Here is a 16,369-nt window from a genome sequence, read left to right as displayed (position 1 = left end):
TCTTAATAAGAGAATATATAAAGCTATATTAATAATACTATCTAACTAAGTAATATTATTATAGGCGCTTACTAGAGAGAAGAGATAAGAACTATTAACGTTAGAGGTATTACTATAATATTTAGTAAGAAAGATATCTAGATTTCTCTACTAATTATAAAGCTACTAATTTATAATCTTAAAGCTATATAGAATAATCTAAAGAGAGCGCTTATAATAATTAAGAGCTAGCCTCTACTTCTCTTCTTATAGCCTTTTATATATAGTAGTAGTCTTATCTCTAAAATATAGAATATATATAAATAGAACTACTATTAGTATAAGATATATCTAAGATAATACTCTATATTACCTTTGCTAATCTATATTATTATAGATATATATAGATAAGGTAAAAGACTTAAGTTAAAAGTAGGTATATAAGATATATAGTGTGCAAGATAAATATAGTAAGATTATTTAAGATATTAGAGAATAGCTATAAATACCTATATTAAAGCCTCTATTAGCACTAATTAAGAAGAGAAGAGTAGATATTAACTAGAATAATACTAACGCAGTAAAGAAGTAGCTTAGTAGTATTAAGTATAATAACTTTATATTATATAGTAAGAGTAGAATAAGATTAAGAGGTACATACGTACTAATAATAGCTAAGAAGTATTAGAAATATTAAAGATAACTTTAACTATAAAATATAGATACTAAGAATATAGTAGAGAATAGTTAGATTATAGATAGCGTTACTATAATTATTTCTAAAGATTACCTATTAGCGCTAAGCCTATATTAAGAAAAGTCTACGTGTCTAAAATGTTAATATACCTCTAAAATATTAGCACTATAACGTTTTAGGTAATAAAATAGTTTAAACTATAATTCTATATATTAAAGACTATTAAATTTACATTTAAAATAAGCTTCTAACATTTTTATATATAAATTTAGCTCTTTAGAAAGACTATATTATTCTAAGGTTTAATAGTCTCTTTATATATATATAAAATTATAGAAAAGCCTATAGATAATATTATTATTATATATATATTATATAAAATAATATTTATAGGCAATTATTTTATAGAAAAGATAAAAAATAATATCTAAAACGCGCTAAAAGTACTCTAATATAGCCTAGAATATTAAAAAAATTATACGTAATATAAGAATAGTACTATAATATCTATAATAATATATTATTTCTATATATAGGTGTTAGTAATAATGCTGTATTCTATACTGCGATTATTAGTAATAATATAAGACTACTAGTAAACTTTAGTAGAGTAGGCTATACGTTAGGTTGTGCGTTAGGGGCGATTTTAGCGCGAAAACAGTCTAACTATTAAACTTAGGGTTAGGAGCTCTACTTCTCCGCGCGTTTGGACCGTAGGCTACAGCCATGTTAAAGCTGCATTGCTCGCTGCGCCCCAAAGTCTCCACCATTTGCGCTGCAACTCTACCTCGTCCGACGCGGATATAGGATGCCGTATGTGCAAACACCGTCTTTATTGTTCTATTTAATGCTTCATGTCCTCGCATCTGAGTATAGAACGCATCACGCTTAGACTTGCATCGCTTCAACCTCCGCTATGCCTAACACTACTTTCAACCCCGACGCTCTCCCCGATCTCAAGGACAAAGTGTTCATCGTCACCGGAGGAAATTCAGGCATGTACGTGTTGCAAACACCATTAGTGAATGACCTATTCAACTAACAATACCTTCAACAGAGGATACTACACCGTAGCCCATCTCGCAGAACATGGCGCGCACGTATACATGTGCGCTCGCAACGTGGACAAGGGCACAGAAGCAATAGCCAGAATCAAGAAGATGCACCCCTCCGCCCACATCGACCTTCTACAAATGGATCTCAAAGACCTCACCAGCGTTGTCGCAGCCGCGCAACGTTTCCTCACGCTCGAGACCGCGCTGCACGGCCTCGTCAACAACGCCGGCATCATGGCAACGCCCTTCGAGCTGACCAAAGTCGGGCACGAAGCGCAGTGGCAGACCAACTACCTGTCGCACTGGGTATTCACACACCACCTCCTTCCCTTGATGCTAGAAACATCCAAAACGCTTCCCCCCGGAAGCGTGCGCATCGTCAATCTCACCTCGTCCGGACACTTGCAAGCGCCGAAAGGCGGGATTAACTTCGATAACCCCGCGTTGAAAGATGCGGGCGACATGGTTCGCTACGGGCAGAGTAAGCTCGCTAACATCCTGCATACCAAGTCGCTTCACAAGGCGTACGGTCCGGGGTCAGCAAGCGCCATTAACAACGAGGGGGAAATCTGGACTTCTTGTGTGCATCCGGGACTCGTGGAGACGAATCTGCAAGAGGGTGTAAATAAATCGAATTTGGCCATGCAGGGCATGATCACCGTCCTGCGAAAGACTGGTATGTTTTGGTCGTCGGATAGGGGCTCGTATAATAGTCTCTACTGTGTCGCTGGTGATGGTATGACGGCTGAGCAGAGTGGCGGGTATCTTGAGATCTTCGGTCGCTTTGGGGAGCCAACGTGCGAGAGTAAGCCTGCGAGGGATGCGAAGCTTGCGGAGCGGTTGGAAGAGTATACCAAGGAGGAGATGAAGAAGGGAGGTTGGGTTCAGTAATGATGTTGTACATTTTCCTTCTTGCTTTCAAGATATAATGGGAACTTAGATAGGCTTTGTAATACATAATAGAAGTTTGCTAGACGATATGTAGAGCGCAATCATGATTTGATAGGAGTGAAACGAGGGAACAGTCGCTAAGAATGGCGTAAAGACCAAAGTGTACGAGGCGAAGGCCCGCCACAAATATGATGCTCACGAAGTCCCGGACGTACGTGTGGCTTTCACCTTTCGAGACCCCGGACCGTCATCACAGCTCTGATCTTCAACGCAGTCATCAGCTTCCTCGATCTTCTTCCGCTTCTTGCCCTCCTTATGATGAACCGCTTTATGATGCTCATTCATCTTATCCTTCCTTCCCCTAAAGCCCCTGCCTTTCTTGCCACCTACTGGATTCCTGGAGCGCACGCAGCCGGACTCTGGGCAGAAGTACTCGATCGAACGACGCGCGTGTATGTTCTCGTGGTGTCGCTTGAAGTCAGCATGACGGTTGAAGGTAAGGTCGTCACCATCGTCGAGGCAGGCTTCGTTGAGACACTTGAACTTCCCCGCTAGGGTGACTTGGCCAATGATTGGATCGGTGCGGGAAGACGTAGAATTTGGTGTGCGGCGCCGACGTCTGTTCGAGCGTTGTGGATTCACAGGTGAAGAATGGGTAGGAGAGCAGGAGCTGGATTGCGAGTAGCTCTCTGACGCGATGTGGCGGGGCGGAGTTATGCGACTAGACAGTGGTGAGTCTACAATCTTTATGGGCCTTTGCCTTCATGCTTACGGTTGGTTTTGAAAGGGTACATGTTCACCAAATGGTGCTTGAAAGGTTCGAGAGCTGGGCGAAAATGCGGATGGAAGAGCTGAATGCCTGCGTTGTTGACGTTAGAGTTGACTTCGGAGATCAAGAACCAAAGAACTAGGTCTCCATCTTGTTCCAGGCGATGGGGTACTCGGATCGACAATCTATCAACAGATAGAAGGACGGTTCAAGGTGGTTCATGCTCACGCCGGAGAGGCGGAAAGTCATCAGGTTGAGTAGGGCTCAGGTAAGATGCTAATATAGGTAAATGGCGAGGGGTTGGTATCCTAGGCTGAGATACTTTGTGGTCAGGTCCAACACGATGAAGAAGTGTAGAGTGATTGCTCATTGGAAATCCTGGTACTCTGTGGAGGACGGTTCAATTGTATCTCTTGTGTAAGGTTTGGAGCGATACTAGTGACCGAAAGACCCTGTAAAGATCTTTCTGCGATGGTCTAAGCTAGCTGATGTCCTTCTCTTACCGCGGTTTTGGCATTGTCGTTTGTAATGAGATGATTTGCATTGAGAACAGACGGAAAGAACTAGACAAGCTTTACCTTTAGAAATGACACATCGGCTGAAGATAGTCCGGAATATGGTAAAGGCAATCGTCCTAGTCAGATTGAGTCATCGGAGCGAATAGCTTGGGTCGGGTCCAAAGAAGCCATGTAGTGGTACTTTGCATCTCTAATGCCGTCTCTGATATGAGACTAGTGAACGTAGGTCCGGCACCTAATATTCGTAAGATAAGTCCGGAAGGTTCGATCGTTGCCAGTGCCACGTGCCGGATGTTTTGATAGAGTAGCGACACTATAAACCTCGCTATGTAGAAGACCAGTCGATTCCACCGTTGCTCGACGGTATAGGCAGGCGCTTGGAAGTACTAGAAGAGCGCACAGATCACAGTGTAAATTTCCGGAACGGTCAGCCGAACGAGTAGTTTGGCACTTCAGTCGAAGCACGATGCGCAAGGTCGTTCGATCTCGTACGATGAGCAACGAGTGGCCATGACGCAGATGCGTTCGTCGCCCTTCGCCGAACAGACTGAAGCCGTGCGATGATCCAGCTTGAGGGTTTCCAGGATGCCAATAGAGAATCCATTTAATACGAGTAAGTGCATCTCCATGATACAGAATGTTTCCAGGCCTGAAGGTAAATGACAGGTCCATGTTCCAGGTGGTGTTCCAAACAATCCTGTGGCTTGTTGATCGCAAACTGAATATTCTGAAGGGAACTTACTCGTTATCGTATCCAAAGTGACCAAAACCCTTGCTCTCATCCTCATGTTCTGGCATCCCTTCGTCGATGGCGTCGTTGATCGCATATTCGAACGGGCTCATCGCTGTCGCTGCAAAATGCTCGTATTCCATGTTTGGCGAGATGTCAGATGACCGTCGGGGACGAAAGTGCACGGAATGTGAGTTTGATCGAAATGGATAAGGCTGAGGCGCAGTGCGTTGGCTTGCTGACGTGCTTGAGATGGAGCGGGACATTGCTGACCCAGTCGGAACCAAGATACTTCCAAATGAACCGCGGGACGTCCGCTGCAGGGGTCGAGTAAACGAACGCTGACCGGAAGATGCTGATGAGTATTGCGAAGTCGATCGCGACATGTCACCGTTCACCGGAACTTGTGTGTAGCCACTGGGGCTGTGTACTGTTTGGTGTATATTGGCACAAGGCTGAGCCTCAGCCTGGTGAGAGATCGAGTGTCGTGGTGTGCCGCCTATTGACGAGCAAGAGAACATCAAGTCATGTCGATGAGTTGTCGTTGGTGAAAGCAGCTGCTGGTTGTTTCGATATTGTGAAGCTGATTCGATTGTGTTCTGGCCGTTGATATCGACACCAACTCCTTGACCGTTGAACAGGTCACGCATATTGCCGCCCCCACCGAAGTATGTGTTGTTGTCCATGTGAGTGGAACTGCAGGATTGATATGTTGAGAAGTTGGCACTAAGAGGTAGTGTGAGGTAGCTGTGGGTGTATCAGGAAAAGTGCTGGGCTCGGATGGACTGAGGTTGAGTATAGACTAGAATTTTAGTAGCAGCGTGCATCAATATAGCTTCAAGTGAAGCGACTAGGGCAAGCGCCCTGAACATTCCTTTTTGAAGGACCTCTGTAGCCGGCCTGCATGTAATGAGCCTCGAGGTGGCTGTTCGCGCTGAGGCATACCGAATTCCAAGGCAAACTAGGCAAATGGGGCTTACGCGGGTCTTTTGGCTGTGAGGGCTGCATGCAGACTGCAACAGCAGTCGATAGCCCAATGCTTGTGATTGGGCACATTGATTGCGACATGCGAGTACTATCTGCACGGTGAGAAGGCTGAGGAGTTGGCATGGAATTTAAGTTGGAGGGGTATGTTGGAAGTAGCCGCACAATCACATGCAAGCAGAAAAGGGCAGGCGCACCCGACCGCCTCACCTTTCGTCGAGGTCCTTCAAAAGCTAGCCATCACTCCCTAATCTGAATTGAATCAAGTTCTTGTCATCCACACCATGATGGATCGTTAATTTCTTTTGCTCATCTTTCGACTATTGGTTGACGTCTCACGCCTTCACGCTCCACACCTTGATGCTAGCATCGCCTCCCGCCGAAATGACCTTGAGACCCTTCTCCCAAGCGACACCATTGACGCCATCCTTGTGAGCGTTAAGAGCCTTGATACGCTTGCCAGGGTCTTCTGTGCTCCAGACCATAACATTGGTGTCCAGACTGCCACTTGCGGCGTAGTTCTCACTCTCGTCCCAGGCCAGGCAGGTGATGCGTGCAGTATGGGCACTCCATCTGTCCGTGATGACTTTCCAGTCTCCGCCTACCTCAAATGCGTAGATCTTGCCGTTTCCAGCACCCACTGCTAACTTCTTGCCTGAGGCAGAAAAGGCGAGTGCGGAGATGGGAGCTGTTGCACGGCGGAGTACTGTGTCGGTCTCCTTAAGCTCAGTGCCAGAAAGGGTGTAGATGTGCACTAGCTTGTCGTCTCCACCAACAGCAACGGTAGAGCCGTGCGCTGCGATTGAGGTAGGGGCGAATTTGACCGGTAACGAGCTGACCTGGGCCCCCTTGGAGTATACTGCGATGGCGTCGGTAGAAGGAATCAGCACGGTGCTCGATGTCGCGGCAACGCCCTTGGGTTGGAACTTGAGATCGTGTGCCTCGCCAGTGAAGATCTTGTCCGGAACGGACATGGAGCGTAATGTATCGTCCCAGCCAACACTGTACAACTCCGCCTCATTCTTGCTGTCGGAAGTCGTGATGCCGGCGACGTAGCTGGAATGTGCTGCGCCTTCGACCTTGTCAGCCAATCCAGTGGTGGTGTCCCATGCGAGGACACGGCCGTCATAGCTTCCCGTGGCGAAAGTAGATCCAGCTATGGCAGCCGATGTAATGTTCTTGGAATGGCCACGGATGATGCGCGTTGGCTTTGGGTTGCCGTCGACGAGGTAGTTCAGGTTTCCTTCGAGATCCACACTGACGATCAGACCATCACTGCGGCCGGTGGGCCATACCACACCGACCTGCTGGTCGGGTATGCTAGCGACGCCTTCCTCGCCCATCCTCCAGGTCTGAATGTTTTTGCCTGCTTCCGGGTCCCATATCCGGACCGTCTGGTCCGCACTGGCTGTGACGAACTTCTTTGAGTCCTTGGACCACGACACGCCGAAGATGCTGCCAGTATGTACACCCTCGCCAATCTGTCCCTTTGCCTCGCCGGTCTTGCCATCGTATAGCCATATGCGCTTGTCGGCGCCGACGCTTGCGAATACGGAACCGTCCGGGGAGAAGGCGGTGCCGAAGACGAAGCGGTTGTGCTGTCCTCTCAGGCTGGTGTTGAACTTGAAGGGAGCGCCGTGGTAGAAGACCAGGCTGGTATCGTCGGAGCCCGTGGCGGCGCGGAGGGGTCGTTGCTGGCGGATAGACACGCAGTTGATCTGTGACGAGTGGCCTGAGATTTCGCCCACGCTGTTGCCGCTGTCTGCCGTGATGCAGTGGCCGAAGCGCTCCTTGCCGTCGCCGACAGCTATGATGCGCTGCGAGTCGCCATCCCATGCCAAGTCGTTGATGCGGCCTGCGATAATGTGGTAGTCGCCTGCACCGCGTCAGCTTCCTCGCTCCATGTCCTGCTATGCCTCACCCACCTTTTGTAGCTCCTTCACCGGCGCAGTCCCACACCTTGACGGTACCCGAGACATCCCCACTAGCAACGTAGAAGCCTGAGGGCGAGAAGCGGGCGACAGTCGTCTGTGTCGTGTGCTGGGTGTATTGTTTACTGACAGCCGGGTCGTCGATGGAGCGCAGGAAGACGGATTTACCTGACTGGATACTCAATTAGCTCCGCGAAAGCTCTGGGTAGTTGGGAGACTCACGGCATAGGCAATCCGTTCGCCCTTGGGGTCCGAGGAGAGCGGTGTTGCCTGTCCGCGCGTTGTCGAGGGGGACGCTGCCCAAATGGCGTCTGTTTACGGTTAGTAGCTGCTATGCAGAAGCTATCTGGAGCTCATACCTGATACTAGAGACATTGTGCGCGCAGTTCAAAAGACAGTGAGTAGCAAAAGGAATTGGTTACGTCAATTGCAGAGGATGTCTGCCTGTAGCTGGCAGCGTTGGCGGTGGCCTCTGCGTCGTCACCGCCTACGTTTCCGCGACCAGCCACGAGTCGCGGGGCAGGTGGGGGTGGCTCCTTCATGACAGCTCACCTGGGGGTAGCTAACGAACATCTTCACATGTTACTCCAGGTACCAGCTCTACATGTCAGCACCCATGATCCGCGTTCCTTTTGCTGATAGTCTGGCTTTGCTGCATGCTCAGCCAACATCGCATTCCATCATCGAGGCCAGGTCTAGAACGAAATACCGCCGAGATCACTATGCAAATAGCTCCTTCGATCAAGGATACATCCCAGAATCACATGCGCATGCTTGCAATTCACCGCTGACTGCATGGAAATATCTGGTTGCGAATTGAAGAGGCTGGCAAACCAAACAACCTTGGAATGCCCCAGCAAACCCTTGGCGCACGTCATTTCCGCGCGTTGCAAGTCGCGTTGAGATATCTTCAAGACTGAACTGATATACAAGCACATCCTGCATCATTGACTCTCTGTCTCGCACATCGCCCATTCTGGACGCTATTCGCTTCCCTCGTTCGCTGTCGCGTCGTTCGCTGTACAACGTCATCACCCGGGAACCCGGCATCCGGTAGCCTACATCCTCAACATCATCATCACCATTCTCATTGCGGAAGAGCAAAGACATCAAACACCATCAACATGTGTCTCATGCGGTCTTACGAAACGCGCGGTCGTACCGTCATTGAGCCACCTCCCCGACGAGGCAACTACACGTCTCATACACCAGCCGGCGTGATGCGTCTGCCGCGCGAATGGCGCCGGACATCGGTCGAGAGCTTCAGCGACGACGGCCGTTACGTCGAGTATAGGTTCGTAGTAACTTCAATGGCACCATTTGTGTCTCACACTCACATCATCCAGGCGATCGCGATCTCGTCCCCGTGCTATTGAGTACGTCGAAGAGCCTCGCATACGTGCAAGGAGCCGTGCGAGGAGTCGGGCGAGGAGTGTATCCAGGCGACGCATTAGCGACGTTGAGATTGTCAGGCCAGCAAGGACCAGCTACATTGACCCACGTGGAAGTGGTTATGTGGACGAAAGGGTTACAAGGCGAAGTGTCAGCCGAGTGAGACATTGAGGAGTCACACCTCTGCAGACGAGAAAACGAGGTATGTGTGATCACAGAAAAGAGCAAGCTCGTGCGTGCTAACATGCTCAGTTTTTGAATTAGATATGTACATATGGGATACATAGAAGTTTTGTAATTACGAACGTTTAACTTTCAACAAACCAACAATGCCTGCGGCAAGAACTGTCCCGTGTTGCGTACCAACTAGCTGAAGCCTACCCACTCCGAAGATCATCCCTTCAGGCCTAACACAACAAGCCATCTAATAGCTCAACAGCAATTCATGATAGAAATACCCTGGAAACTCCTATCCGGAGATAATTATTAGTGTACATCCTAGGGCGCAAGAACCCCTGTCGCTAACCGCTTCCGAGCTGCACTCCAGGGTGGGGCGCTATATCCGACTCATAGCTGAACTTCGTCATCAGGTTTTGAGTCACAATGAGGGAACGACATACAAATGCTTAAAAACAGCGCTCATTCTTCACAACCTGCTTCTCGTCCCAACCCCTCACGATGGCATCCAACCCAATGCAGCGTTGCTGCATCGTCGGCGTAAAGCACGAAGGCACTCCACAAGGGCAAATCAAATATATCGACAACAGTACATCTTCACTCACCTCCAGTTTGCAAATCATATCATCTAACCCACACCCCAGTCCGCACATACACCACCTACCCCCCCAACAACCCCTCCCCCTCAAACGCAATCCTCATCATGACCGACGTCCTCGGCATGGACTTCCCCAACATCCAACTCATCGCCGACCAGTTCGCCCAAAACGGGTACTTAACCGTCATCCCCGACGTCTTCAACGGGAGCGAAGTGCCGTTTCCGGCCCCGGAGTCGTTTGACTTGCAGGAGTATATCAGAACGACGATGCCGAAGACTGATACTGTGGATCCTATGTTTGAGAATGTGATTAAGCATTTGAGGGATGAGTTGGGGATCAAGAGGTTGGGTGGGGTGGGATATTGTTTTGGCGGGAAATACGTGTGTCGGTTTTTGAAAGAAGGGGGGTTGGGGAATGGGGGGATTGACGCGGGGTTTACTGCGCATCCTAGTTTTGTGGATAAGGATGAAGTTAGGGGTATTAGGGGGCCGTTGAGTATTGCTGCTGCAGGTATGACTTTCAATTGTAACATTCGCGTTTCATTCCTTCCATTCATTTCAGTCATCCCACCTACTCCAAAAAACCAAACTGTCGAGACAAAGACATAAACAAAAAGAACGCACTAACGATACCACCAACAACAACGCAGAAACCGATTCCATCTTCCCAGCTGAGAAGCGGCGCGAGACAGAGGATATCCTCAAAGACCACACCGTTCCGTACCAAATGTTCCTGTATTCGGATGTCGAGCATGGGTTTGGTGTTAAAGGGGATTTGTCGCATGCGAAGGCGAGGTTCGCGAAAGAACAGGCTTTTTTGCAGGCGGTGGGTTGGTTGGACGAGTATGTTAAGAAAGGGGCGGGGGTGTAGGGGACTTCGAGGGGGGGTTGGGGAAGTTCGTGTCGGTGTTGGACAGGTGCAGGATGGGTTTTTCGTTGGCTGAGTGTGCGTCTGGGAGGGCGCTGTCATGATCGTGCAGTGTGCACTTGAGCCTGGTGATTTCATCTGCTCTGTTGAGCTTTTCCGCCCTCTCAGTCGTGTACTTCTCCAGCCAACAGTCGCCGCTCATCTCGACATCGGTACTAGCATCCGAAAACTCGCAGTACATCCGTACGAAGTCAACAATCGTGTCGATCGAAGCCAAGACTGCTGAGAGAACCCAGGCGCAGAAGCTGATGGCGAAGTACGTGAAGAGGAACAGAGTTATCAGAAGACAACCCCAGAGATAGCCTGTGAGGATACTGTCGAGTACTTCGTTGGGTTGCGGCATGGGTGTCGATGGCCGAAACATGACCGCTTGGTGGGGGAAGAGAGGTGGCATGGTTGTGAGGTTAGACGGTAGAGTAGGTTCGGGTGACTTCTCGGTCGCGAGGCAAGAGTAAAGCGTGCTGACGACAATGCACCGAGTGTAGCAATATGGATGCTCGTAGTAAAGCTTGCCGATGAGAATGTACTGTTCGAAACAATATGAGTGCTTGACAATGGAGGTCGTTGCAACTCGACGTTAGAGGTTTGGGTCTGTTTGTAATGACAAGCGAGGTACGATGCGGACTACAGCTGCGCTTGCGTCGTCGTCGAGAGTCGCGCCTTACGATCCGGATCTCGCCATAAATAGTTCTCATGTTCAGGTGATGGATAGAAGGCGCTGCCTTCGGTTCAAGAGGCATGTGCCAAGACACCACTATCAATCGCCGTCTTCACAACCTGTCCATCCTGACTCAACCCTTCATTTTCCTTCATAACTTTCGACGCCCAAGGCGGCTCTCCATCCTCATCAAACTCCGCCCACTGAAAAAACCCACAACTCTCCCGACCCGGCACATAACCCGCATGGCACATCCACATATACCTCCCCCTCGATTCCTTCTTCCTCGTCGCACACCTCAACACAGTCGGAACGCCACACTTGCATTTTGGCGTATACCTCGGATGGAGGCTATCCTTATAGAACCGATACGTAATATTGAGACGCTTGTTCTTCGCAAGTGGGTGAGGATCGATAGCTTGGGCCGGCGCAATCGAGTGTTTCCATTCTTCTTGCATCTCAGCATGCATGACCAGGAGCGAGTTGTGTGGAAGATGAATGCTGATTTGGCCTTGTGCGTCCGCGCGTGAACCGTCGTCTTTTCGGTGCTCGTCGTCTTCGGCGACGGTCTTGCGGACCCGGAATTCGCGCGCTACGCCGAGGCTTAGACTGCCGATGACGGCTCGTGGACCGAGGTAGGTGAGTTGGTCGGCGTGGTATCCGACGCTTTCTTGTGGTCCGTCGTAGCAGTTTACAAAGGCGGTGTTTGCTTTCCAGGGGTGAGGGGATTGGTATCTGAGTTTCTTGCCGTTGGGGTAGAAGTCGCGGATTCTGCGGCGGATTTCGCGGTTGACGGCGTCTTCGACTTGGGGGCATGCGTTGAGCATTTCTGGGAGGCTTTGTCGGACATCCTGGGTGGAATTAGCATCTTGGTGGTGTTTCTTGTCAGCGGTCTTACCTTGATCTGGCCACCGTTGTAGATGTATTCCGTCTTTTGTCTTTCCGCCTCTTCTAAGCTGTTGACGTAGAAGGAGTATGTGTGCGGGCTTACAACAACTCTGTCGAACAGCTTGAACTCGTACCTGTCGTAGGTCGACGAGGCGTCCAGTAATTGTGACAGCAGTGCATCCGCTTGCTCTACCGGAAGAAAGTTATGTATGATTGAACAAGGCGTATGTACTTCGATGTCTTCTGGGCTATAGAGAAATAGTGTCTTGCCCTTTCTCACAAGTGGCTTCTTGGTCAACGTGCTGTTGGCGGGAGCAATGCGATACGAGCTCAGTGACGATTGATAGCCCACTGTCGATGATGCGGGTCGCTTGCGTGGGGAAGTAACTTGAGGTCGCGATAGACACTCCGAGGCTTGTTCAACGGCCCCTTCAGCAGCAAGCAATGCTTCAAGTAGAGTCCCCTCATCAACTGTAGGATGTAGAGATGCCAACAAGGCCAACTTGAAATCGGTAGACTCTTCTTCTGGGTCTCTAGCCTCTGAAGGCCGCTTGCCTGTACTCGCCACGGACCTGGGCGGCCCCTCATCCCACTTCCTCTTGCGCGACACGAACGCGTCCATACCGACTGTGGTGGGTTAAAATGGCGCACATAGTCGCATCAACAAAGTGAAAAGGCCTCCTCGACAGTGGCGACTGGCGTACAAGCAGACGCGCTGTCACGGGACAACTTCCGGCGCCACACCAGCCCCGCCAGAATCCAAAGGCGCCTCGGTCAACCGACACCTCGTCATCCGCAACCATGCTGCAGCACAACACCCACTCCACGTCCCGGCGCGACATGACGCGCCGTACCATACCCATTTTCCACGCGCCGTAATCCCAAATCCCAGCCCCACCTTCACCACCCACGATGCTCGAGTTCCGCACCCAAGGCTTCAACGGCTACTCGGTCAAATACAGCCCCTTCTTCGACTCGCGCATCGCCGTCGCAACATCCGCCAACTTCGGGCTCGTCGGAAACGGACGCCTGTACATACTAGGCCTTACAGCGAATGGCATCGTAGCCGAGAAATGGTACTTCCATCACCCCTCTTCCACCTTTCCACCTTACTGTCACATGCTAACCCACCCGTGTCCCCAGGTTCGACACGCAAGACTCCCTCTTCGACAGCACCTGGTCCGAAGCGCACGAGTCCCAACTCCTCACCGCGGGCGGCGACGGCTCGGTAAAACTCTTCGACATAAACGTGCCCAACTTCCCCATCGCATCCTGGCAAGAGCACGCGCGCGAAGTCTTCGCCGTCAGTTGGAACCTCGTGTCCAAAGACACTTTCCTATCCTCATCCTGGGACGGCACAATCAAGATCTGGAACCCGAATGCCGATGCGAGTATAACCACGCTGCCGACGCATTCATGTACCTACAGTGCGAGTTTCAGTCCGCACAGTCCGAGTGTGCTGTCAAGTGTGAGTAGTGATAGCCATTTGAGGGTTTTCGATCTGAGGACGCCGGCGAGTGCGAGTAATCATCTGACGATGAGTGTGCCGATTCATCAGCCGCCGAAAGCGAGGATGGGACATGCGCCGGGCGTGGGTGTTGCGCCTGCGGAGGCGCTGACGCATGATTGGAATAAATATAGGGATACTATCGTTGCAACCGCAGGGGTGGATCGCGTGATACGCACGTTTGATATCAGGATGCCACAGCAGGGGCCTGTTGCTGTCTTACCAGGACACGAGTATGCGGTTCGGAAGTTGAGTTGGAGTCCGCATTTGAGCGATATATTGCTTAGTGCGAGTTACGATATGACGTGTCGGGTGTGGACGGATGGGAGTGCTATGGGTGTGGGGAGTGTGAAGCAGGAGAATATGCTGGAGGATCCCATGTTTTATGGCGGGGGTAGGGAAATGGGGAGAATGGGGAGGCATACCGAGTTCGTCACAGGCGTTGATTGGTGTTTGTTTGGCGCAGAGGGCTGGTGTGCTAGTACGGGGTGGGACGAGAGGGTTATGGTATGGGATTGCCGGGCTATCATGCAATGAAATGACGACGTTTCATGCAACATGCGCTCGACACTGAGATATATCTGGTCTCCATTCACTACAAAAGTAACAATGCTCAGCGAGATACATCGCGAGTCATAATGCCGACCACCAACTCAACGAGACAACAAGCAAAAGACAGGGTATCATCCCATAGCTACACCCAGACACCGAAATGCAAATCCCACATGCGCCGCCCAAATGCCGAAGCTCACAAACGCCTCCATGCTCGTTCCCTCTATCATTCGCTTTCATGACCCTTCTACAGATTGCCGAGGTTCAGAATATCGTCAAGCGCATCGTCCATCTCTTGCCCGTCTTGAACGCTGTCTCCTTGCCAGTGTACGCCCACTTCATCGTCGATCTGCGTTGGGTCGCCACGTCCATGACCTTCCGATTGGTCTCCGAGGTTCAAAATATCGTCGTCAAGCGCATCGTCCACCTCCTCCGCGTCTTGTACGCTGCCTCCTTGCCAGTGCATGTCCACTTCGTCATCGATCTGCACCGGGTCGCCAGAGCCAACTTCAAGACCTTCCTATAGATCGCCGAGGTTCAGAATATCGTCAAGCGCATCGTCCATCTCCTGCATATCTTGTACACTACCTCCTTGCCAGTGCATACCCACTTCATCATCAATCTGCATCGGGTCGCCAAAGTCAATCGTCCAAGTTTCGCCGTTGAGGTCGTGCTTAGTCCCGTTCGCAATGCCATTGATACCGTTAGTGAGAGTACCATTCGTAAGCGGTTTCGCGGGCGCATTGTAAATGTCCTCGATGCCGTGCGTATCCAGAAACCTCGAGTTCATTATCGATCCCGCAATCAGTGGTGTTTGTCCGAGGTACGAGTCTCCGAGTTCCAGCGCGAGTCTCAAGTCCTCCATACACAGGAGTTTCCGCTTTCGTCGCTCTTCTGCTTCGACGGGGAGTTCGCCGCCGATGCCTCGGGCTAGCTCGCCGCGGTCTACTAGTCTTTCCTCTCGCGCGAGCTTCTTCTTGAATTCGCCTGTGCGCACGTATCCAGGGCCGTTACTGCTCACTTTACCTAGTAAGTTTGCCAGTGCTTCTTTGATGTATGTCTCGGTAGCGATGTTGAGATAGTCTGGGCAGTCGGACGTATGGCCTTGAGGCAGTCCGAACTCGTAGCATATTGGTAGGAGGCGGTAGGATATCGTCGTCGCGGTGGGGAATTCGTGTGTCTCGGCGTAGAGGGCCGAGGTATACCGTTTCCGAATCTCGAGTTCCCAGTCTGAAACCAAGTTGTTAGCATCTCAAGACGTAAAGGAAGGGTATAGCAAATGTCGTGCACGTACTCGTCTTTCCAAATCCACCGCCCTGGTTGCTGCTCGGCCCAACATCGAGCTGCTTCGCCCGTCTCGCATCAACATACTCCTGCACCGGCCCAGCAGCACCCGCGCCCAAGCTCTCGAGCCCCGTACTCAGCGGGCTCTCGCCTGCCGGTATACCCTTCAGCCTCTTCCTCTCCCTCCGACTCAATTGCATAACCTCGTGCTTGAGTCTCTTCTCGCTCTCGTCCCCTGTCCCCTTGACCGTCCCGCTAGTCGGCTTATCGCTACTCGACACCCAACTGGCGATGCCTGCTTCGGGCGGGTCGCGCCATATGTTAGCGTATATAGCCGTGAAGAGCGCATTGTGCGCGTGTTCGAGGGCGGGCGTGGTGAGGATCTTGGACAGCTTGTGGGACAGCTCCTCCTGGTTGAGGTTGCCGAGGAGAAAGAAGGACAGGGCTTTCTTGTAGATGGTCCAGTCTGCGTCGCTTATGGAGCCTTTGACTGCGGCGTACAGGGGCTCGACGTCGACACGGGGGGCGCGCGGCGCGTTGGGCTTCTTGGTGAGGTCCGTCTGGAGAGATGTGAGGCTGGGCAGGGTGCCCGACGAGAGCGTCGGCGTGGTGGAGACATTCATGTCATTGGGCCGTATGGTGCCTGCCATGATGGCGGTGGAAGCGCGCCGTGGTGGCGCTCAATGCGTCGTGATGTGCGCGTTGCGAGGTCGTCGCGCGTTGGACAGATGCGCGTGCGGGCTGTGGAGAAGGCTGAGGGCGGCGGGAGAGCGACGCCGGGGTCTGCGCGACGCTTCAAGAGTGCCAGCGGGATCGCACGCGTATGCAATG

At 51.1% G+C, this 16,369-nt stretch overlaps 6 protein-coding genes across 6 annotated transcripts; 2 read left to right on the top strand and 4 right to left on the bottom strand.

Annotated features, from left to right (window-relative positions):
* Positions 1–1,592: 1,592 nt before the first annotated feature.
* Positions 1,593–2,622, top strand: J4E79_011433 (uncharacterized protein; the record flags this gene model as incomplete). Its single annotated transcript, XM_049360262.1, has 2 exons — positions 1,593–1,675; positions 1,734–2,622. The coding sequence occupies 2 exons, from the start codon at positions 1,593–1,595 to the stop codon at positions 2,620–2,622; spliced, it is 972 nt and encodes a 323-aa protein (XP_049205338.1).
* Positions 2,623–5,958: 3,336 nt separating this feature from the next.
* On the bottom strand, positions 5,959–7,929 carry J4E79_011432 (uncharacterized protein; the record flags this gene model as incomplete). The annotated part of the gene is made up of 4 exons (XM_049360261.1): positions 5,959–7,499; positions 7,549–7,726; positions 7,777–7,865; positions 7,914–7,929. 4 exons carry the CDS (start codon positions 7,927–7,929, stop codon positions 5,959–5,961), a joined length of 1,824 nt encoding a protein of 607 aa, XP_049205337.1.
* Positions 7,930–10,569: 2,640 nt separating this feature from the next.
* J4E79_011431 (uncharacterized protein) lies at positions 10,570–11,043 on the bottom strand (the record flags this gene model as incomplete). Its single annotated transcript, XM_049360260.1, is given in 2 exon segments — positions 10,570–10,952; positions 10,965–11,043. 2 exon segments carry the CDS (start codon positions 11,041–11,043, stop codon positions 10,570–10,572), a joined length of 462 nt encoding a protein of 153 aa, XP_049205336.1.
* A 562-nt stretch (positions 11,044–11,605) lies between these two features.
* Positions 11,606–12,817, bottom strand: J4E79_011430 (uncharacterized protein; the record flags this gene model as incomplete). Its single annotated transcript, XM_049360259.1, is given in 3 exon segments — positions 11,606–11,627; positions 11,647–12,158; positions 12,206–12,817. 3 exon segments carry the CDS (start codon positions 12,815–12,817, stop codon positions 11,606–11,608), a joined length of 1,146 nt encoding a protein of 381 aa, XP_049205335.1.
* A 290-nt stretch (positions 12,818–13,107) lies between these two features.
* Positions 13,108–14,239, top strand: J4E79_011429 (uncharacterized protein; the record flags this gene model as incomplete). Its single annotated transcript, XM_049360258.1, has 2 exons — positions 13,108–13,271; positions 13,339–14,239. The coding sequence occupies 2 exons, from the start codon at positions 13,108–13,110 to the stop codon at positions 14,237–14,239; spliced, it is 1,065 nt and encodes a 354-aa protein (XP_049205334.1).
* A 262-nt stretch (positions 14,240–14,501) lies between these two features.
* On the bottom strand, positions 14,502–16,188 carry J4E79_011428 (uncharacterized protein; the record flags this gene model as incomplete). Its single annotated transcript, XM_049360257.1, has 3 exons — positions 14,502–14,774; positions 14,865–15,484; positions 15,549–16,188. The coding sequence occupies 3 exons, from the start codon at positions 16,186–16,188 to the stop codon at positions 14,502–14,504; spliced, it is 1,533 nt and encodes a 510-aa protein (XP_049205333.1).
* Positions 16,189–16,369: the final 181 nt, after the last annotated feature.

This window comes from Alternaria viburni (assembly GCF_023758015.1).
Source record: "Alternaria viburni strain BMP 2772 chromosome Unknown scaffold_41, whole genome shotgun sequence".
NCBI lineage: Eukaryota > Fungi > Ascomycota > Dothideomycetes > Pleosporales > Pleosporaceae > Alternaria > Alternaria viburni.
The sequence above is the reverse complement of the archived record's forward strand: the minus strand, read 5'-3'. Positions and strand labels throughout refer to the sequence as shown.